At 55.8% G+C, this 23,395-nt stretch overlaps 1 protein-coding gene across 1 annotated transcript; it reads right to left on the minus strand.

Moving 5' to 3' along the window:
• Nucleotides 1-872: 872 nt before the first annotated feature.
• On the minus strand, nucleotides 873-23,081 carry LOC139826718 (uncharacterized). The gene is made up of 7 exons (XM_071803124.1): nucleotides 23,053-23,081; nucleotides 17,035-17,039; nucleotides 16,908-16,979; nucleotides 15,936-16,005; nucleotides 15,459-15,600; nucleotides 14,704-14,832; nucleotides 873-1,365 (listed from the first exon to the last, which is right to left on the minus strand). The coding sequence occupies exons 1-7, from the start codon at nucleotides 23,079-23,081 to the stop codon at nucleotides 898-900; spliced, it is 915 nt and encodes a 304-aa protein (XP_071659225.1). The 3' UTR covers nucleotides 873-897.
• Between the last annotated feature and the right edge of the window lie 314 nt (nucleotides 23,082-23,395).

Below are 23,395 nucleotides of genomic sequence, written 5' to 3' on the forward strand. Positions count from 1 at the left end.
GGGTGTCTGTGGGTCCCTATGGGGCTCTTTGGGGCTCTATGGGTCCCTATGGGGCTCCTTGATGCTCTATGGGTCTCTATGGAACCCACAGGGTCCTAAACCCCTCCCTCTCTATGGGTCCCTATGGGTCTCTATGGGTCCCTATGGGTCTCTATGGGGTTCCATGGGGCTCTGTGGCTCCCTATGGGCCTCTATGGTCTCTATGGGTCCCTATGGGGTCCTATGGAGCTCTATGGGTCTCTATGGGTCCCTATGGGTCTCTACAGGCTCTATGGTCCCTATGGGTCTCTATGGGGTTCCATGGGGCTCTGTGGCTCCCTATGGGCCTCTATGGTCTGTATGGGTCCCTATGGGGTCCTATGGAGCTCTATGGGTCTCTATGGGTCCCTATGGGTCTCTACAGGCTCTATGGTCCCTATGGGTCTCTATGGGGTTCCATGGGGCTCTGTGGCTCCCTATGGGCCTCTATGGTCTCTATGGGTCCCTATGGGGTCCTATGGAGGTGGGTGGTTTTTTCCAACCAAAGTGATTAATGAGTTTTTAGGGTTTATCCCAAATGATGGGAACCCCCGGCTCCTTCCTTCCCTCCTTCCCTCCTTCCTTCCTTCCCTCCTTCCTTCCTTCCTTCCTTCCCTCCTTCCTTCCTTCCTTCCCTCCTTCCCTCCTTCCTTCCTTCCCTCCTTCCCTCCTTCCTTCCTTCCCTCATTCCCTCCTTCCTTCCTTCCCTCCTTCCTTCCTTCCCTCCTTCCTTCCTTCCCTCCTTCCTTCCCTCCTTCCTTCCTTCCTTCCTTCCCTCCTTCCTTCCTTCCTTCCTTCCCTCCTTCCTTCCTTCCCTCCTTCCTTCCTTCCCTCCTTCCTTCCTTCCCTCCTTCCTTCCTTCCTTCCTTCCTTGCCCTCTCATAACCGCACGCGAGCCCCGATGCTGAGGGCCCTTGAGCTCCTCCTCGCCTTTGAAAACAACACGGCCGACCTCACCTTGTTGATGATGGGGATCTCCTGGAGCAGGCCAGGGATCTTCTGGAGATCCTCGGAACGTGGTGCTTTCTTTTGAGCCCACGACTTCTCTGCCTGGGGCCTCTTCCCATTGGACGCTCTTGGAGGAGCCACTGAGTTTTTGGAGCTCGCCACCTCTTTTGGATGAAGCTGGAGCAGCTGGGGATGGGCCTGGGATGCTGGGCAGGAAGAGCCAGGGCCGGTGCTGGACCCTCCCCAGCCCATTTCTCGCTGTTCGCTCCTCCAGAATCCTCTGAATCTGATGGTGAAGATGACGAAGATGATGAAGATGATGAAGATGACGAAGATGACGAAGATAATGAAGATGATGAAGATGACGAGCGCGGCCCCATGCGGGAAGACATCAAGAAGCTGATGGAAAGCAAGAAGAAGCAGCAGTCGCTCCAGGAGAGCTTTGGATACCCCAGACCACCCCTTGTGCTTTGGATGCCCACACCATCCCTTGTGTTTTGGATACCCCAGACCACCCCTTGTGTTTTGGATACCCCAGACCACCCCTTTGGGGAAGACCCTCTGTATGCTGAGGTGTTGCGTCTCCTTCCTCTTCATCCTCTAAAAGGTGTTTGGTAAAGAGCAGAGCTGGAAGCGGGGGTTCCCATCATTTGGGATAAACCCTAAAAACTCATTTTGGTTGGAAAAGACCCTCGAGGTCATGGAGGCCAAGCATAACCCACCCCTGGCACTGACCCATATCCCTGAGGACATTGTTTTGTGACACCATGGGGACCCCGCCTTGTCCTCAGGGCCCATTGTGACATCCTGGACACCCCCCATTGTCCCCAGAGCCCATTGTGACATTCCAGGACTTTACTTTGTCCCCAGGGCCCATTTTGGCACCATGGGGGATCCCTTTGTCACTGGGGCCCATTGTGACATCCAAGGACCCCCCCTTGTCCCCAGGGCCCATTGTGACATGCTGGGGACTCCCATTGTCCCTGTCGAGGGTTAAGATTCCTAACCCCAACTCCTAACCCCAACTCCTAACCCCAACTCCTAACCCAGACCATAACGCTAATCCTAATCCTAAACCTAAGCCTAATTCCTAACCGTAAACCCAATCCTAACCCAATCCCTTAACCTTAACCCAATCTCTTAACCCTTATCCCAATCCCTTAACCCTAACCCAAACTCCTAACTCTAAGCCTAAGCCCAACCCAGACGCCTAAGCCCAACCCAGACGCCTAAGCCCAACCCAGACGCCTAAGCCAAACTCCTAACACTAAGCCTAACCCTAACGGAAACTCCTAACCCAAACTCCTAGCCTTAAGACTAACCCTAAATCCTAACTCAAACTCCTAACCCTAAGTCTAAGCCTAAACCAAACTCCTAAGCTTAAGACTAAGCCTAACCCAAACTCCTAAGCCTAACCCTAACCCAAACTCCAAAACCTAAGCCTAACCCTAACCCAAACTCCTAACCCTATGCCAACCTTAACCATATTCCTACCCTTTCCCCCTAAACCTGAAGTCTTACTGCTTACACAAACACTATTCCCTAACCCCTAACCTTAATCCTTACTCCTAACATTAACCCTAATACTAACCCTTATCACTAACCACATCCCTACCCATAAGCCCTAAACCTAATCCTAATCAAACCCTAATAATAACCCTAACCCTACCCCTAACACCTATCCCTTCATCTAAACTTCTAATATTAGTCCAATCACTTACTGTAATCCTAAAGCAAGGCTAAATCGAAGACCAACCTCTACCCCTAACTCCAACTCTAAACCTAATGCTTAGCCCTCTTACTCTAATCAGAAATCTATGCCTAAACCTAAAACCAAACTCTATCCCTCACCCAAAACCCCTCACCTTAACTCTAACCCTAATCCTAATCAAACCCTGACCCTACCACTAACTCTAACCCAAACGTAACCCTAACCCCAGCCCTACTTCCTCAAACCAACCCCTAACCCCAACCACTTCCACTGACACTACTCTCTATCCCTAACACTAATCAAATCCTAACCCTAACAGAAACGATCCCAAAGACGTGTTGGGACCCTAAACATGAGGATTAGGCCCCAAGAGGGAGGCTCTGGGCGCTCAGAAGGACGGGCAGATGCCACAGATGGCGCTTTGGGCCCTGCACACGAGGGGACCCTCTTGGCTCCCACCCGAGCTGGGTTTGGTGCCCGTGACCCCACGTTCCAGCTCTGCTGTGCTTTCTGACCTCATGGGCCCTCTTGTCCTGCCAAACTTCTGCTGCCAAACCCTGCTGTGGGAAACAATCCCCTTGCCAAGAGAACAGCCCCGGGCAGGATCTCTCAGCAAAGCGTATTTTATAAACGATTTGGCAAGACCAGGTGTTCTACCCAAAGACAGCACAGGGAATGGGACAAAAAGCCCCCGCTTACACATCCACCAACCCCAGCTGCACATTCCCTGCCCTGCTCCCCAGCGCTTGGCACTGCAGGGGTTACAGACTCCCCAGGGCTGGCCTCAGTTTACCTGTCTCATTCATCTAATTAACAACCCTCTCACCTTATTGATTTATTTGAAATATGGATTCCTGGCTCTTTGGTTGCCCTTCCCCCTCGATTATCTTTTTAAACACAGTGATCAGTTTGGACTGTGAGCACCTCGGTGCCACCCTCGCCACCCTTGGCCACCGCCACCGCCACCCCAGTGACCCCCACGGCTCCACCAATGAACTGGAATGATGGCACGGGGCGTGCGTGTGTCTCTGGGGTCCCTGTGGCCAGCTGTGTGTCCCACGGGTGTGTGTCTGTGCTGGGGCACGTATCCCATGGCTGGCATGGCCAGGACAAGCACGTCTGCAGGATGGAGCTGCCCCAGCCTCCCTGCTCCTGTGCTGGCTCTGACTCGTGCCCATGACCCAGCCCGTCTGCACATCCCAGCAGTCTCTGTGACCCAGGCCATCCATGTCCCAGCCTATCTCTATGTCCCAGCCCACCCCCGTGTCCCAGTCCATCTCCATGTCTCAGCAGCCTCTGCGCCCCCAGCTGTCCTGGTTTTGGTAAAAACAAGTTTCTCTTTTAGTGAATTTTGCCTGTCAGCCAAAGCCTTCATGTCAGCTGCATTTTCCTGGAGAACCAGACACATGTTTTGGCAAACCCAGCAATGGAATGGAAACTTATTGACAAGCACAGATGGACATCTCGCGAGAGGGGCAACGAGAAACCGGTGACCAACTGTGTATAACATTCCGTTCACGTGAATACTTCATATAAAAGTGGGAGATCACGAGAATCTCGTCCCTTTTTCCCTTCCCTTTTGCCTTTTTCCTTCCCTTCTGCTCATGGCCGACATCAGGAGAGGACCTTGCTGGTCGTCCCTGCGAACGGAGGCCAGTGAGAGACTGAATCCAGCTCCGGTTGGCTGCAGAGTCTGATCCAGGACTTTGGGTGCTGGCTCTGCAGTTGCTCAGACTTACAAGATGGGTTTTGTATATTTGTATCATTTTCTCTGTTCTCATCAGTAGCATCAGTAAAACATCTTGAACTTTTCCAACTCTCTCCCCTCTGTGCTTCTTCCCCTCCCGATCGCCTGTGCTGAGTGGGAAGGGGGGAGAGGGAGGGGCAAAAGGGGGAAGTGGGGGGCAGAGGAGGTTGACAACACATCTGCCAGGGTTTGATTGTCACCCCGCAATCCTAACCCTCGACAGGGACAAAGGGGGACCCAGGATGTCACAATGGGCCCTGGGGACAACCGGGGGTCCTGGAAAGTCACAATGGGCCCAGGGGACAAGGGGGGGTCCACAGGATGTTCACAATGGGCCCTGGGGACAATAGGGGTCCTGGCATGTCACAATGGGCCCTGGGGACAAAGGGGGGTCCCCAGGATATCACAATGGGCTCTGGTGACAATAGGGTCCCCAGGATGTCACGATGGCCCTCGGGACAAGGCAGGGTCCTGGGATGTCACAATGGCCCCTGGGGACAAAGGGGGGTCCCCAGGATGTCACAATGTGCCCTGGGGACAATGGGGGGTCCTGCGATGTCACAATGGGCCCTGGGAAGAAAGAGGGGTCCCCAGGATGTTCACAATGGGCCCTGTGGACAACTGGGGGTCCTGGGACGTCACAATGGGCCCTGGGGACAAAGGGGGCTCTCTAGGATATCACAATGGGCTCTGGTGACAGAGGGGTCCCCAGGATGTCACAATGGGCCCTGGGGACAAAGAGGGGTCCCCACCCTGTCACAATGGGCTCTGGGGACAAAGTGGGATCCTGGGTTGTCACAATGGGCCCCAGTGACAAAGGGGGTCCCCAGAATGTCACAATGGGCCCTGGGGACAACGGGGGGTCCTGGGACGTCACAATGGCCCATGGGGAGAAACGAGGTCCCAAGGATGTCACAATGGTCCCTGGGGACAAAGGGCGTCCCCATGGTGTCACTATGGGCCCTGGGGACAAAGGGGGTCCCCACGGTGTCACAATGGGCCCTGGGGACAAAGGGGGGTCCCCAGGTTGTCACAATGGGCCCTGGGGACAAGTGGTTCCCCAGGATGTCACAATAGGCCCTGGGGACAATGGGGGGTCCTGCGATGTTCACAATGGGCCCTGGGGACAAAGGGAGTCCCCAGGATGTCACAATGGGCCCTGGGGACAATGGGGGGTCCTGGGATGTCACAATGGGCCCTGGGGACAAAAGGGCCCCCCCAGGATATCACAATGGGCTCTGGGGACAAAGGGGTCCCCAGGATGTCACAATGAGCCCGAGGGACAAAGGGGGTTCCCACCCTGTCACAATGGGCCCTGGGGACAACGGGGGTCCTGGGACGTCACAATGGGTCCTGGGGACAAAAGGGGTCCCCAGGATGTCACAATGGCCCCTGGGGACAAAGGGGGTCCTGGGATGTCACACTGGGCCCTGGAATCAAGGCGGGGTCCCCAGGATGTCACAATAGGCTCTGGAGACAAAGAGGGGTCCCCTGAATGTCACAACGGGCCCTGGGGCCAAGCGGGGTCCCCACGGTGTCACAATGGACCCTGGGGACAAGGGGGGTCCCACCCTGTCACAATGGGACCTGGGGACAAAGAGGGTCCCCATGGTGTCACAATGGGCTCTGTGGACAAGGAGGGTCCCCAGGATGTTCACAATGGGCCCTGGGGACAATGGGAGGTCCTGGGATGTCACAATGGGCCCTGGGGACAAACAGGGTCCCCAGGATGTCACAAGGGGCCCTGGGGACAAAGAGGGGTCCCCTGAATGTCACAATGGGCTCTGGTGACAAGGGGGATCCCCAGGATGTCACCATGGGCCCTGCAGACAACTGGGAGTCCTTGGACATCACAATGGACCCTGGAGACAAAGGGCGTCCTCAGGATGTCACAATGGGCCCTGGGGAGAAAGGGGGCTCCCCTGGATGTCACAATGGGCTCTGCGGACAAGAGGGGGTCCTGGGATGTCACATTGGGCCCTGGGGAAAAACAGGGGTCCCCTCAATGTCACAATGGGCCTTGGGGACAAAGTGGGGTCCTGGGATGTCACAATGGGCCCCAATGACAAGGGGCGTCCTCATGGTGCCACAATGAGCCCTGGGGACAAAGGGGGTCCCCAGGATGTCACAATGGGCCCTGGGGACAAAGGGCGTCCTCATGATGTCACAATGGGCCCTTGGGACAATGCGGGGTCCTGGGATGTCACAATGGACCCTGTGGATAAATGGGGGTTCCCAGGATGTTCACAATGGGCCCTGGAGACAATGGGTGTCCTGGGATGTCACAATGGGCTCTGGGGACAAGGGGGGTCCACAAGATGTCACATTGGGCACTGGAGACAAAGGGGGAGTCTCCACGGTGCCACGATGGGCCCTGGGGACAAGAGGGTCCCCACACTTTCACAATGGACCCTGGGGACAATGGGGGTCCTGGGATGTCAGAATAGGCCCTGGGGACAAAGGACGGTCCCCAGGCTACTCACAAGGGGCCCTGGGGACAATGGGGGGTCCTGAGATGTCACAATGGGCCCTGGGCACAAAGGGGGTGTCCACCCTGTCACAACGGGCCCTGGGGACAAACGGGGGCCCCAGGATGTCACAATGGGCCCTGGGGAGAAAGGAGGGTCCCCTGAATTTCACAATCGGGCCCTGGGGACTAGGGGGGTCCTGGGATGTCACAATGGGCCCTGGGGACAAGGGGGTCCCAAGGATGTCACAATGGGCCCTGGGGACAAGTGGGGGTCCTGGGATGTTACAATGGGCCCTGGGGACAAAGCGGGTCCCCAGGATGTCGCAATGGGCCCTCGGAACAAAGAGGGGTCCCCTGAATGACACAATGGGCCCTGGGAACAAAGGGGGCTCCCAAGGATGTCACAACGGGTTCTGGGCACAAAGGGGGTCCACAGGATGTCACAATGTGCCCTGGGGACATGGTGGGTCCTGGGATGTCACAATGGGCCCTGGGGACAAAGAGGGGTCCCCTGAATGACACAATGGGCCCTGGATACAAAGGGGAGTCCCCAGGATGTCACAATGGGCCTTGGGGACAATGGGGGGTCCCTTGAAGCTCACAATGGGCCCTGGGGACAAAGGGGGTTACCAGGATGTCACAATGGGCCCTGGGGATAACGGGGGCTCCTGGGACGTCACAATGGGCCCTGGGGAAAAAGGAGGGTCCCCACGGTGTCACAATGGGCCCTGAGAACAAGGTGGGGTACTGGGATGTCACAATGGGCCCTGGGGACAAAGGAGGGTCCTGGGACGTCACAACAGTCTGTGGGGACAAGGTGGGTCCCCATGGTGCCAAAATGGGCCGTGGCGACAAAGAGGGTCCCCAGGATGTCACAATGGGCCCTGGGGACAAAGGGGGTGCCCAGGATGTCACAATGGGCCCTGGGGAAAAATGGGGGTCTCCATGGTGTCACAATGGGCACTGGGGACAATGGGGGGTCCTGGGATGTCACAATGGGACCTGGGGACAAGGGGGGGTCTCCACGGTGTCACAATGGGCTCTGGGGACAAAGAGGTTCCCCAGGATGTCACAACGAGCCCTGGGGACAAGGGGGGTACCCACGGTGTCACAATGGTCCCTGGGGACAAGGAGGTCCCCAGGATCTCAAAATGGGCCCTGGGGACAAGGGGGGGTCCCCATGGTGTCACAATGGGCCCAAGTGACAAGGTGGGTCTCCACGGTGTCACAATGGGCCTTGGGTACAAAGTGGGGTCCTGGGATGTCACACTGGGCCACTGTGACAAAATGGGGTCCCATGGTATCACAATGGGCCCTGGGGACAAAGGGGGTGCCCAGGATGTCACAATGGACCCTGGGGACAATGGGGTGTCCTCGGATGTCACAATGGGCCCTGGGGACAACAGGGGTCCCTACTGTGTCACAATGTGCCCTGAGAACAAGGGGGGGTCCCCATGGTATCACAATGGGTCCCCAGTGACAAGGGGGGTCCCCAGGATGTCACAATGGGCCCTGGGGACAAGGGGGGTCCCCACCCTGTCACACTGGGGCCTGGGGACAAAGGAGGTCACCCAGGATGTCAAAATAGGCCCCACTAACAAGGTTGGTCCCCACGGTGTCACAATGGGCCCTGGGGACAACGGGGAGTGCTGGGACGTCACAATGGGTCCTGGGGACAAGAGGGCGTCCCCACAGTGTCACAATGGGCCCTGGGGACAATGGGGGTCCCCACGGTGTCAGAACGGGCCCTGGGGACAAAGTGGAATTCTGGAATGTCACAATGCGCCCCAGTGACAAAGGCAGTCCCCATGGTGCCACAATGGGCCCTGGGGACAAAGGGGGTCCCTAGGATGTCACAATGGGTCCTGAGGAAAAGGGGGGTCCCCATGGTGTCACAATGGGTCCTGGGGACAATGGGGAGTCCTGGGATGTCACAATGGGCCCTGGGGACAATGGGGAGTCCCCACAGTGTCACAATGGTCCCTGGGAACAATGGAGGGTCCTGGGACGTCACAATGGGCCCCGGGGGACAAGGGGGTACCCACGGTGTCACAACGGGCCCTGGGGACAAAGGGGTCCCCAGGATGTTCACAATGGGTCCTGGAGACAAAGGGGGTCCCCACCCTGTCACAATGGGCCCTCCAAATCCTGGCCCCTTTAGCCCTGCACTTCAAACCCTGTACCCCAAATCCTGCAACCAGCCCTTGTACCCCTAAATCCTTGACCTCCACATCCCGAATCTCCAAACGCAGCAACCCCAAACCCTGCACCCCCAATCCCTGCACCCCCAAATCATTGTCCTTCAAATCCCACACACAAAGCTCGTACACCCCAAGATCTTGCACCCCACACACTGCACCCCAAATCCTGCACCCCCAAATCCTCCAGCCCCATGTCCCAAACCCCCAAACCCTCCGCCCTCAAGTCTTGCACCCCCAAACCATTCTCCCCCAAATCCTGCAACCCCAAACCCCACACCTCCTGCACCCCAAAATTCGACACCTCCAAATTCTAAACCCTTAAACCCTGCATCCCCCAAATCCTTCCCCCCAAAACAATGCCCCCCAAACCCTGCACCCCAGATCCTGCAGCCCCTAACTCTGCACCCTCAGATCCTGCATCCCCCAACCCTGCACCCCAAATCCTTTACCCCAAAATTCCCCAAACCTGCAAACACAAATCCTGCACCCCCAGTTCCTGAACATGCGAACCCTGCACCCCCAAACCTGCAGCCCAAAGCCCTGCACCCCCAAATCCTGCCGTACACAACCCTTCCCCCCAAACCTCTTCAACCCAAGGTAATGAAATCCTAAGCCCTGCACCCCCAAACCTACATCCCCAAATCCTGCACCCCCAGGACCTGAACACCCAAAATCTGCACCCCCAAATCCCTTAACTCCAAAAACCTGAACCCTCAATTCTGCGGCCCCAAGACCTGCACCCCCAAACCCTGCACCACTAAATCCTGCACCCCCAAACCCTGTACCCCAAATCCTGACCCCCACAAGTTGCACCCTAAAAACCTGTACCCCAAATCCTGTCCTACCCAACCCTTCACCCCAAACCCCTTCACCCCAAGATCCTGCTGACCTAAACCCTGCATCCCAAAATCATCCCTCCCAACCCTGCCCCCCAAACCCTGTCCCCCTAAAGCCTGACCCCTAAACCCTGCTCCCCAAAACCCTGCTACCCCCAATCTTGCACCCCCCAACTCTGCACCCTCAGATCCTGCTGCTCCAAACCCTGCACCCCCAAATCCTCCAGCCCCACGTCCCGATCTCCCAAACCCTGCACCCCACAACCCTGCACCCCACAACCCCTTCACCCCCAAATCCTGCACCCCCAGCCCTACCCAATAAACTTTCCACCCCCAAATCCTGCCCTACCAAGCCCCCCACCCCAAACCCCTGCACCCCAAGATCCTGCACCCTAAACCCTGCACCTCCATATCCTCCTTCCCCAAACCCTGCACCCCAAAACACTGCACTCCAAACCACTGCACCCCTAAATCCTGCAACCCCAAATCCTGGCCCCCAAACCCGGCACCCCAAACTCCTGCACCCAAATATCCTACTGCCCTAAACCCTGAACCCCCAAATCCTGCACCACCTAATCCTCCAAACCCCTAACACAACCCCCTAACCCCTTGTCCCCAGGGGCCATTGTGGCACCATGCTGACCCCCTTTGTTCCCAGGGCCTATTGTGATGTCCCCAGAACCCCTTTGTCCCCAGGGCCCATTGTGACATCCTCAGGACACCTCTTTGTCCCCAGGGCCCACTGTGACACCATGGAGACCCCTCTTGTCCCCAGGGCCCATTGTGACATTCAGGGGACCCCCTTTGTCACTGGTGCACATTGTGACAATCCAGGACCCCCCTTTGTCCCCAGGACCCATTCTGACACCGTGGGGACCCCGCTTGTCCCCACAGCCCATTGTGACATTCAGGGGACCACTCTTTATCCCATGGGCCCATTGTGACGTCCCAGGACCCCCTTTGTCCCCAGGACTTATTGTGACATCCTGGGGACCCCCTTTGTCCCCAGGACTTATTGTGACATCCTGGGGACCCCCCTTTGTCCCCAGGGCCCATTGGGACACTGTGGGGACCCCCTTTGTCCCCAGGGACCATCGAGGCTTCCCAGGACCCCTCGTTGTCCCCAGTGCCTCTTCTGACATCCCAGGACCCCACTTTGTCCCCAGGGCCCATTGTGACACCATGGAGACCACATCTTGTCCTCAGGGCCCATTGTGACGTCCCAAAACCTCCCGTTGTCCCCAGGGCCCATTGTGACATGCTGGGGATCCCCTTTGTTGCCAGGGCCCATTGTGACATCCTGGGGATCCCGTTTGTCCCCAAGGCCCGTTGTGGCACAATGAGGACCCCCTTTGTCACTGGGGCCCACTGTGACATCCCAGGACCCCACTTTGTCCCCAGGGCCCATTGTGGCACCGTGGGGACCCCCCTTGTCCCCAGGGCCCATTATGACATTCAGTGGACCCCCCTTGTCCCCAGGGACCATTGTGACACTATGGGGACCCCCCCTTTTCACTGGGAACCCATTGCGACATCCTGGGGACCCCGCCTTGTCCTCAGGGCCCATTGTGACATCCTGGACACCCCCCATTGTCCCCAGAGCCCATTGTGACATCCTGGGGACCCCCTTTGTCCCCAGGGCCCATTGGACGTCCCATGACTCCCTGTTGTCCCCAGGGTCCATTGTGACACCGTGGGGACCCCTCTTGTCCCCAGGGCCCATTGTGACATCCCAGGACCCCGCTTTCTCCCCTGGGCGCATTGTGACTTCCTAGGACCCCCCATTGTCCCCAGGGATCATTGGGACACCGTGGGGACCCCCTTTGTCCCCAGGGCCCATTGTGATATCCTGGGGACCCCCTTTGTCCCCAGGGCCCATTGTGATATCCTGGGGACCACCTTTGTCCCCAGGGCCCATTGTGATATTCGGGGGACCCCCTTGTCCCCAGGGCCCATTGTGACATCCCAGGACCCCCCATTGTCCCCAGAGCCCATTGTGACATCCTAGGGACCCCCTTTGTCCCCAGGGCCCATTTTCGCACCATGGGGACCCCCTTTGTTACTGGGTCCCATTGTGACATTCCAGGACCTTACTTTGTCCCCAGGGCCCATTTTGGCACCATGGGGGATCCCTTTGTCACTGGGGCCCATTCTGACATTCAGGGCACCCCTCTCTGTCCCCAGGGCCCATTGTGACATGCTGGGGACTCCCATTGTCCCCAGGGCCTATTGTGACATCCTGGGGACCCCCACTTGTCTCCAGTGCCCATTGTGACGTCGCAGGACCCCCCATTGTCCTTAGGGCCCATTGTGAAATCCTGCGGACCCCTCCTTTGTCCCCAGGGCCCATTGTGACATCCTGCAGACTCCCTTTATCCCCAAGGTCAATTGTGACATCCCAGAACCCCACCTTATCCCCAGGGCCCATTGTGACATCCTGGGGACCCCTTTGTCACCAGAGCCCATTGTGACATCCTGGGGACCCCCTTTGTCCCCAGGGCCCATTGTGACACCGTCGGGACCCCCATTTGTCCCCAGGGCCCATTGGGACATTCAGAGGACCCCTCTTTGTCCCCAGGGCCCATTGTGAATTCCCAGGGCCCCATGTTGTCCCCAGGGCCCATTGTGACATCCTGGGGACCCCCTTTGTCCCTGTCGAGGGTTAAGATTCCTAACCCCAACTCCTAACCCCAACTCCTAACCCAGACCATAACGCTAATCCTAATCCTAAACCTAAGCCTAATTCCTAACCCTAAACCCAATCCTAACCCAATCCCTTAACCCTAACCCAATCTCTTAACCCTTATCCCAATCCCTTAACCCTAACCCAAACTCCTAACTCTAAGCCTAAGCCCAACCCAGACGCCTAAGCCCAACCCAAACGCCTAAGCCCAACCCAAACGCCTAAGCCAAACTCCTAACACTAAGCCTAACCCTAACGGAAACTCCTAACCCAAACTCCTAGCCTTAAGACTAACCCTAAATCCTAACTCAAACTCCTAACCCTAAGTCTAAGCCTAAACCAAACTCCTAAGCTTAAGACTAAGCCTAACCCAAACTCCTAAGCCTAACCCTAACCCAAACTCCAAAACCTAAGCCTAACCCTAACCCAAACTCCTAACCCTATGCCAACCTTAACCATATTCCTACCCTTTCCCCCTAAACCTGAAGTCTTACTGCTTACACAAACACTATTCCCTAACCCCTAACCTTAATCCTTACTCCTAACATTAACCCTAATACTAACCCTTATCACTAACCACATCCCTACCCATAAGCCCTAAACCTAATCCTAATCAAACCCTAATAATAACCCTAACCCTACCCCTAACACCTATCCCTTCATCTAAACTTCTAATATTAGTCCAATCACTTACTGTAATCCTAAAGCAAGGCTAAATCGAAGACCAACCTCTACCCCTAACTCCAACTCTAAACCTAATGCTTAGCCCTCTTACTCTAATCAGAAATCTATGCCTAAACCTAAAACCAAACTCTATCCCTCACCCAAAACCCCTCACCTTAACTCTAACCCTAATCCTAATCAAACCCTGACCCTACCACTAACTCTAACCCAAACGTAACCCTAACCCCAGCCCTACTTCCTCAAACCAACCCCTAACCCCAACCACTTCCACTGACACTACTCTCTATCCCTAACACTAATCAAATCCTAACCCTAACACATGAACACCTAACCTAAACCCAAATGCAAACACATACCCGAACCTAAAATCCTAACTCTCAGACTAATCCCTAGCTCCTAAGTCTAGCACTAACCATAATTCCTAACCCTAAAGCCTAACTCTAACACATAACCCTAATCCGAAACATCACCTAACTGAAACACATACTCCTAACCCTAACAGTAATTCTAACCCTAACTCTGACCCTTGCCCTACGTTTAACCCTATTTCTAACCTTCGATCTAACCCTCCCCCTTAAACATAAATCAAACCCGTAACCCCAAAGTCTAACCCCACTCCCTAATTCCTAAGCCTAACCCTAACTGTAACTCCTAACACTTACCTTTACCCTAAATCGAACCCTATACCTTAACCCTACTACTTAACCCTAACTTAAACCTCATAGAACCCAATCACAAACTTCTAATCCTAACCCTTAACGCTATGCTCTAACCTCTTGCCCAAAGTTTAATCCTAACTCTAACACTAAGTCTAACCCAAAACCTGACCCATAACCCTCACTCAAAACCCTAACCATGCTCCCTAAGCCTATCCCAAACTCTAACCCTAACTCTATCCCCTAACCCAAAACCTTACCTAACACTAACCCTCAACCTTAACTAAAACCTAACCCTTATCTAAATGCTAAACCTAAACCTAATCCTAACCCTAACTCTAAATCTAACCCTAACTTAACCCTTAAACTAAGCCCTAATTTTTACCCTAACTCTAACCTTTACTGTAAATCCTAACCCTAAGACAGCTGGGAGCCAAAAGGCTGAGCTGAGGACGCAGCTGAAGGTCGGCTTTTCAGGATTTGCCTGATGCAGTGCAGATGAGGACAGCCTGCAGAACAGGAAAAGAGGCTGACATGACCTGAAGGCCAGGTCAGGAGCCCCCCTCTTCCTCCACACTCCACAGTGCACAAGCACAGCACTCAATTGCTACCATCTTAGCCAACCCAAGAGAACAGGAGAGGTGGCTGCTGAAATCACTCCCTCCCCCGGGCCACCTGCCATGCAGTTGTCTCGTGGAGTACTGGCCTTGCTGCCAGTCAGGAGCCTGAGAGCGACTGGCACCACTAACCTCGACTTGCCAAAAGGCCCAGGAGTTGGGCTGGGTGCTGTCCACGGGGAAGGTGTGCTTGGCAAATTGGGAATGAGGTGGTGTGCAATGGTCGCTTCTGCTCGCCTTCCACAGGATGCTGCGCTGCAGCTATTGACATGAAAAAAAAAACAACAAACTTGGTGATCTAAAGAAAAGAGGTTTCCATGAGCCAAGAGAAGAAAATAAGAAGGAGAGCCCAGAGAAAAAGGAAGGGTAAAGACACAGCAGGGGAGAGGAAAGTGGGGGTGGTCAACAAATCAGAAGTGTTTTCTGTTAGAAGCAGAAAGGAAAAAAGGAAGGAGGGAAATGTAAACAACAGAAACCCCAGCGCACTGTCCTGAGCCCTGGCTGCACAGCGGCGCCCAGAGGGCCGGTCCCAGCCACTGCCTGGAGGCTGCAGAGTCTCCTCCTCCCATCACCCCAGGGGACAGGATACCCAGAGAAGATTGGCGAGGCCACCCCGCTCCAGGGACTGGCACCCCCGCCCCTCTGTCCTGAGCAAGAAGACAGGAGGCGTTCCTCCAGCCTTAATCCGGGATGGGAACAACAGCAGGGACCTGGCCCTGCACCCCAAACCAGAGCAATTGCTGCAGCCCTGGGGCTGAGGGGCTCTCCCTGTCTGCCTCCAGCTGAGCAAGACACCCAGCATCTGGTCTACACTGTCCCCAACACAATCTCCAGATCACAAGACACAAGGCACCTATTGAAGACCCCAGGCAGAAGCTCAGACTCACTTTTTGGCACAAAACACCAGCTTCTTGGCTGGTAGTGGTGACATGGTGCTCTGGCCCTGAACAGCCTTCAGGACTCACCTGGCCTGTCACTGGGGAAGACACGGGTCTGTTGGTCACAGCTTTTTTCACCTGATCAGAGGCGCTGGCCCCAAGAGATAAAACAGAGCATGAGCACAGGGCCCCAGACTGCACCAAAGCCCTGAGGCTGCCCCCAGCCAGGCCCTGGCCAGCACGCCATGAGGGACGGCTGCACTGTCCCCCACAGCACGGAGCCTCACTGGAGGAGTCGTGGCTCATGCTCAGGCAACGGGCTCTGCTTTGCCAGACAGAGGCAGCACAACAACAGCAGCTGCTTCCCTCTTGCCCACACCCTGCCTGACACTGGCAGTTAAGCAGCCTTGAGAGCAGGAACGGTGCAGCTGCAGGAACATCCCCTGTGAGAGCAGAGCTCCCCCCACCCAGACCCTGCCCCAGTACCTGATCTCCAGCGCCAGGTCCAGGAAAGGGTCAGAGGTCTCCCAGATGCTCCTGCACACTGAGAACTTCACTGCAAAAGCAAGAGCAGTAAGCACACCCTGGCACAACACCTGCACCCAACACCACCCCAGCACAGCACAGGCAGCTGCCGTGTTCCCCCTCTCCAGCTTTGGGCTCTGGGATGTCGGCACCAGGATTCACAGCGTGCAATTCCACTGCGTGCTGGGACAGCAAGTGCTGCTCCGTAACTGCCAACGTGGGTTCTTCAGCTGGTGGCAAAGAGCTGGGGCCCACAGCCAACAGCATTTTCCATCACCACAACACACCCCACAACCCACAGGAACATCCAGACTGACCAGCTGCAGCTCTGGAGAAGTTACACACACTCAGCAGTTTTCCCAAAAGGTTTTTGCTCCAAGGCTCTCAGGGAAACCACTGCCCTGAGAGTCACAGGCCCAGGACCTGGCAGCCAGCGCTCACCACGGGAGCACAGGGATCTGCCAAAGATCTGGTGAACCAGCACGGTGGTCTGGTGATCCAACCTGGAGACAGCAGCACCAGAGCTCACACTGCCCCTCCGCAATGGCCACCTCCGTGAGCCACCGCAGGATCCAAACCCATCCCAGTGGCAGCTCCTCTCTCCTTCCAGTCAGGAGCATCTTGCCAACATTTATCCAGCACTTGCAGTGGCCACTGAGCAGGCCTGGAGCTGTCAGGAGAAAGGACTCCCTGGAGCTCACCCAGCTCTAAACTCAGCCCCAACCTGCTGCTGCCTCGGCAGCCGGCACTGCGAGCGGCGCAGAGACGGAGCAGTTGGCAAAGAGCTTTGCAAGGCAGAGCCCTCTGGGGCACAGCACTGAGCTGGACCCACTTCCCCTCTGCGTGACCGAGCGTCAGCCAAGAAAGCAGCAAGCTAAATTTCACAGGAACGGAAAATTAACATGGAAACGCTCATTTGTTCCCAGGTCGTACCTGTGGGATCGCCCCGAGGCTCACGGACACACTCAGGTGAAGCAGTCAAGGAGCCGCTGCCTACAGGGACGGCTGGAATCGAGCAGAAAGGAAAAGCGTTTCCATTTCACGTTGTGAAATGACCTGCAGCGCCTGGACGGGGGTCAGGCAACAACACGGGACCCAGACGCATGCTGAAATTGCCAAAGCTGCAGAGGGGCTGCAGACCCCTTGTCTGGGACCTGGCAGCTTCCAAACTACTGTGTCCAGGCCACATGCAACACCCCTCAAGGACCAGATGGACCAACACGGGGCCTCTCAGGGCCTTCTGACCAGGAGACCTCTCACACACACAAAAGGAAACCCACACTAACGTGGGAGCATGGAGCACCAGGGCAAAAAATGATCATCCATGTTTCTCCTAAATCAGAGCCTGCTGGCTACTGCAAGGCTCAACTATTGCAAGAAAACGTTCACAAATAATAAACCAAATACTAACAAACGCAAAAGGCCAGTAACCAATGAACACTGAACACTTACCCCTGCGATTCCCCTCAGGCTCAGGAACAGGATTACACCAAGAGGCTTGATCAGCATGGACTGCAGGAACCAAACAGGGAGTCAAACACGGGTGGGAGCTTCCATGGCACGTTGTGATCTCCTGCTTCCTCAGTCACCTGCTGTGATGGGAGAGGGTGAGATAATGACACGAGGCACATACAGAGGTGTGTGTTCCCACAGCTAGAAACAGAGCACGGGTGACCTTTTTGCTGAGACCTAGCAGGTTTTCAGGCAAATTGAACATTCATGACTTGTCTGTGTAATACCACCAAGGCACAAAACGCTTTTGGAAAGCCTCTGAGAGGATCTTGGGTACAATCACACATGAATAACCTATTAAAACACGAGTGTTTATTCGCTCAAGCAGACAGACAGTGACAACTCACCTCTGGGACAGCCCAAGGCTCCTAACCAGGACCCAGCTGAGAAGCTCGATCAACTCTGCCAATGCCATGTCCTGGAGTCAAGCACAGATCAGAGAGGTTTCCAGGCTCACCGAGCAACACTCCTGCATTCCAGGTAAAAGAGGACATAGACAAGAGAGAAAAAACAAAACACAACACAACATATTTAGGACAACAGTGCCCATATCTTGCAGAAAAATAGCCGTATTTGGGGAAAAAACTGGCAAAATGACAAAATATTCCAAATATTTGGGGGCTAAATTGGTCAATACAGGCAAAACAATCTGAGTATTTGGGCAAAAAGTGGCCCAAAGAGGCAAAAACATCCACACTTGGGTGCAAAGCTGTCGGCAAACATGAAAACATCCCATATTTGGGATCACAGTGCCCATATCAGGGGAAAAAATGGGCAAAAGCACCTGAGTATATCGGGTAAAGAGAGACAGAAAAACCAAAGCACCACTAGATTTGAGCAAATCTGGCCAAAAAGGGGTATAACATCCCCAGATTCAGGGTGAAACTGGACCAAAGAGTCGAAGTATGCCCAGATTTGGGTAAAAAAATGGCCAAAAATGGCCCAAACACCCCCAGATTTGGGTATAAACAAAACTGGAAAACCAAAGAACTCCCAGATATAGGCAGAAACGATCCCAAAGGGCACAAATGTGCCCAGGTTTAGCTCTAAAGTGGCCCAAAGTGCCAAAGCAATCCCAGCTTTGATTTGCAACGGGCCCAAAGGCTCAAAGCGCGCCCTGGGATGGGGCCGTGTGGCACGAGGCTGGGGGGCAGGGAGGGCCCCACAGGGACTCAGTGCTGGTTTCTGCCCTGTGCCAGCACTCCCAGCCCCTGCTTGCCCAGAACCTGCCCCTGAAGCAGCCGCAGCCCCTCTCCCCTCCCTGCGGGTGTCTGCCCCCTGCCCACACCCTGGTGCTGCCTGGCTCGCCCTGCCCGGCCCAGCCCGGCTGCTCTCCCGGCCCCAGCCCCAGCCCTGGCCCCACTGCTGCCCTGCTGAGCTGCTCGGGGCTGGGTGCTGCCCCTGCTCGCCCACGTGCTCCCTGCGCTCGGCTGGAGCAGCCTGGGCGTCCCGGGCTGGCAGGGACACCAGGAGGAGGAACAGGGTGAGGACCATGGCCCCCACGCTCGCCCCATGATGCTGCTGCTGCCAAGACACAGCACAGCACGTCACCGAGGGGCTCTGACCTCACAGTCACATTGGAATCACCACATCTGCACACTGCTGCATGGCCTTGTGCTACACCAGCATGGAAGGAACAGAAGTGGAGAAGGGGGCACCTATTTTGGGAGGCAGCTCTGCCTGTGGGAGTGCACAGGCTCTCACTTCTTGCTTCCCAGAAATCAATCAATCAATCAATCCCAAAAGCTACATATTAATAGTAAATTTAAATAAAAAAAGCCAACTTCAAGGGTCTTTACTTGTAGCTGTATTTGTCAGGCAGCTCTCTGGGAAGAAACCAGCTTTTCCTGCTAGTTTGACCACAGCTTCAATGCCTTTAAAGCCACCACTTCTGAGCTCTGCTGCTCCAACACAGCCTCACAGCCCAGCAAAATCATAGTGCAGGCAGAAAGCTTCACCATACAGAGATGGAGACAGTCAGGAATACGTTCCTCTCAAAAGCAGACACTGCAAGCCACTCTTCCTCTTGCTTACCAAATTCAGACAGCGTTAGAAAACAACAAGGAAGCGACATTCTTCTTTTATGCACCCCATTGTATGGACCATTCAACATCAAGTCCAACCGAAGTCTGAACCTCCGAATGAGAAATGCCATCTTCAAATTTCTAGGAAAATGAAGGGCTTTGAAGTGGCAAGACCATAAAATGTTCATTAAAGCACTGCCATGCAAGTCCGCACCCCTGATCACAGACCACCTGCCCTGGTACCAAAGGCAGTGATGTTCTCAGCTGACATCTGGAACGCAGCACAAAGTCTCATGTTCTCCAGTGCCAAACATGTAGTTTGGAACTGAAACAGGGCAGTAAACCATCTCCAGTCAGTCTGTTTTCATTCGAGTACATCAGGACAAGTTCAGTTCACGTTCACCAGGAATCACAGCAGGTCCCACCCGTCCCTGCAGACCCCAACACCGCTCCTGTGCAGGGTCCCCAGGAGCAGTAAGCACAGAACAAGAAACCTCCCTTCCAAAGAAGGCCCACAGCTGCTCTTCCAACGAGCTGCATAAGCAGCAGCTGAGAACAACCTCTGCTGTAGCTGCACCAGGCTCTGCTGTCTGCAGAAGGAGAGCAGCTCCTAAATGATCCCCAGCCCTACAGACACAGCCCAGGGCAGTGATGAGGAACCACCAGAGTGCAGGGACACCTGGCCATTCAGTTGAAGCTGCTGGGGAGAAGGACAGAGGACTAGCAAGAGACAAATCAGACAAGAGAGAAGACAGAGGAGCTGAGAGAGAAACAAACACACAGGGAAAAGGACGGAGCGATGAAGGCAAAAAGGCACAATGAGCTGGGATGAGACAGGGAGGAAGAACCAGCAGGGCTGATGAGCAGGACAGAGGGATGGGGAGGGGGGAGGAGGAGAAGCAGGAAGGGGCTGGAGAAAGACAGGGAGGGGGATGCACAGATGGAGAGACAAAAAGAAAGACAGGGAACAGAACAAAGGGAGTGAGAAATAAAGCAAAGTTGGGATCCAAATGAAGAGACTGGAAAGGGGAAACATGCAGCAAGGAGCTGGAGAAAGAGGAAAAGAGGGCTGAAGAGCAGGAAAGAGGAAGAGAAGACAAAGAAAAGGCAGAGCCAGCTGGACAGGGGTGATATAGCGAGAAGGGATGGCACTGGGAACAGGGATGGGAGACAGAAAGAAAACCAGGACAGAAAGACATCAAAAGTAAGAGGGGCAGTAATCTGGACAGAGCTGGAGAAAGAAGCAGCCGGGAAAGGGAAGACAGGCAGAAGACAGAAGGGGAGCAGGAGAGAGAAAGAACAACAAGGGTTGGGGGCAGGACAGAGATTGGGGAAAAAATCCTGGGGCGGGCAGCAAGATGGAGAGGGAGTAAAAAAGAAGAGGGGCAGGAATAGGTGCAGGGAGCAGGACAGAGGGATACAGTGAGAAATGATGGGGCAGGGAGCAGGACACAGCAACAGAGCAGAATGGTGACAAAGAGAAACCAGGGATGATGAGAAGCACAGAGCAGCGGAGACAGAGAGGGAGATACGAGAAACCCTGCACAGAGGTGGAGACGGGTGGAGGAAACGGTGAGGAAGAAGCAGAGAGGGGCAGAGAGAGAAGAGATGAAGAGGGAGAAGGACACGGTAGGAAAGAGGAGGGAGCAGGGAGGGAGGGAGGGGAGCACAAAACAGGACGAAATGAGCCCAAGGCCCCAGCACTCACCACAGTTCCTGCTCTCTGCACTGCCAGGCAAGCTGTGCAGTTCAGGCCCTTCTGTCTGCCTGTCTTTCCCTCCCCTCCTATTCTGTAGCTCCAGCCGTTTGTCCATCCCGCACCTAAGAGAACACATGGGTGTCTGACAGCTCTCACAGCACGAGGCTCCCCAGACGCACCCCACACACACACACACTATACGGCCGGACAGTGATTTTCCCCACTTACACAGGCCCTGCGGTGCACGTTTGTGATCTGCTCTGCTGAGGCTGCTCACAGGGACTCTTCCTCACCCAGAGGTGCAGCTGCAGCAGCAGCTGTGGGGATCCCCTGCACTTCACCCTCCAGCTGCTTCCCCTTCTCCTGCTCTCTCCAGCTCCAGCCCCAGCAGCTCCTCTCCAGAAAGTGCCCCCTGCCCCCTCCCCCGCCCAGGAGAACAAGGCCAGAGCAGCCCACACACACCTGGGCCAGAGGCAGCAAGACATCTCCAGGGCCCCAGAGGGAGAAAAAGGGCCCCAGGGCTGGGCCGGGCGCTGCTCGGCCTCGGGCAGCTCCACGGGCGCCATGGCAAAGCTCACGCTGGCCGCCTGCAGAGCAACCGCCTGCTCAGCCTGGGCTGCGCCACCATTGGTCGGGAGGGCTGTCAGTCTCCTCCCCTGAGCTGATCCTGCAGCTCATTGGCTGCCTGGGCAGTGATTCTGTCCTGGTTTGAGGCTCACCCAGCCCTGAGGTGATACTCTCTCTGATTGGCTGCCTGAGGGGTTACTCCCTCCACAGTGTCCGCCTTCCCTGAGCTGCTGTTTCCTCTGATTGGCTGTCTGGGATTTCCCCACTGGCTCCCCCCACCAAATGATTGGTCAGACTATTTGTCAATCATCCCTGTGCTGCACTCCCACCAGGTGTGATTGGTGCAGCCAGCACAGCCCGCCCCTGAGCGCTGCCCAGTTTGTTCAACTGTCGCCAACTGTCCTGCAGGTCTCAAATCTCGATTGGCTGCTTACGTTTCAATCACATGACTTACCCCGCCTCCTCAAATGTGATTGGCTGCATTTCATCCCCTGGCTGTCCACAGACTTCCGGGCGGTTGTTGCCAGGCAGCGAGCTCCACCTGAAAATGAAGCTGCGGGCCCTGACCAAAGGCCGTGGGTGATGAAAGACGCGTTGGGACCCTAAACATGAGGATTTGGCCCCAAGAAGAGGGCTCTGGGCACTCAGAAGGACGGGCAGATGCTACAGATGGCGCTTTGGGCCCTGCACACGAGGGGACCCTCTTGGCTCCACCCGAGCTGGGTTTGGTGCCCGTGACCCCACGTTCCAGCTCTGCTCTGCTTTCTGACCTCATGGGCCCTCTTGTCCTGCCAAACTTCTGCTGCCAAACCCTGCTGTGGGAAACAATCCCCTTGCCAAGAGAACAGCCCCGGGCAGGATCTCTCAGCAAAGCGTATTTTATAAACGATTTGGCAAGACCAGGTGTTCTACCCAAAGACAGCACAGGGAATGGGACAAAAAGCCCCCGCTTACACATCCACCAACCCCAGCTGCACATTCCCTGCCCTGCTCCCCAGCGCTTGGCACTGCAGGGGTTACAGACTCCCCAGGGCTGGCCTCAGTTTACCTGTCTCATTCATCTAATTAACAACCCTCTCACCTTATTGATTTATTTGAAATATGGATTCCTGGCTCTTTGGTTGCCCTTCCCCCTCGATTATCTTTTTAAATACAGTAATCAGTTTGGACTGTGAGCACCTTGGTGCCACCCTCGGTGTGCACGTGGGGACAGGCACAGTGGGGCACAGAAGATGCTAAGGAGCCATCGACTGCCCCGTTTGAGGCTCCGGATCACGGGGGATGTGCGACTGCCACAGTGGGCATTGTGACGTCACTGGTGATGTCACCAAGGGCCCCGCCCAGGCACCCCTATAAAAGCAGGGCCGTGGGTGCAGAGCGGCATCCTCTGGCAGCACAGGGCGGCGGCCACCCCACCATGGCCCGGTACCGGCGAAGCAGGAGCCGCAGCCGCAGCCGCCGCCACGGCCGGCGCCGCTACCGGAGCCGCTCTGGCCGCCGCTCTGGGCGGAGCCGACGCCGGCGGTACAGGAGCAGCCGCCGCCGCAGGGGGACACGGCGCCGCCGCCGCTGAGCCAACCCCAGCACTGGCGTCTGCGGAACCGGCAGAGCCTTGGCCA

The sequence above is a fragment of the Patagioenas fasciata genome, unplaced genomic scaffold (genome assembly GCF_037038585.1).
Source record: "Patagioenas fasciata isolate bPatFas1 unplaced genomic scaffold, bPatFas1.hap1 Unplaced_1, whole genome shotgun sequence".
Lineage (NCBI taxonomy): Eukaryota > Metazoa > Chordata > Aves > Columbiformes > Columbidae > Patagioenas > Patagioenas fasciata.

What these genes read in the sequence shown, in the direction of transcription:
- LOC139826718 (XM_071803124.1), bottom strand. Translation starts at nt 23,081, where the DNA reads ATGCCCACTGTGGCAGTCGCACATCCCCC. An exon ending in GCCTCGGGGCGATCCCACAG is followed by an intron (nt 16,006 to 16,907) that starts GTACGACCTGGG and finishes TTGCTTTTGCAG; the next exon opens with TGAAGTTCTCAGTGTGCAGG. An exon ending in GGGCCTTTTGGCAAGTCGAG is followed by an intron (nt 1,366 to 14,703) that starts GTTAGTGGTGCC and finishes GCTTTCCATCAG; the next exon opens with CTTCTTGATGTCTTCCCGCA.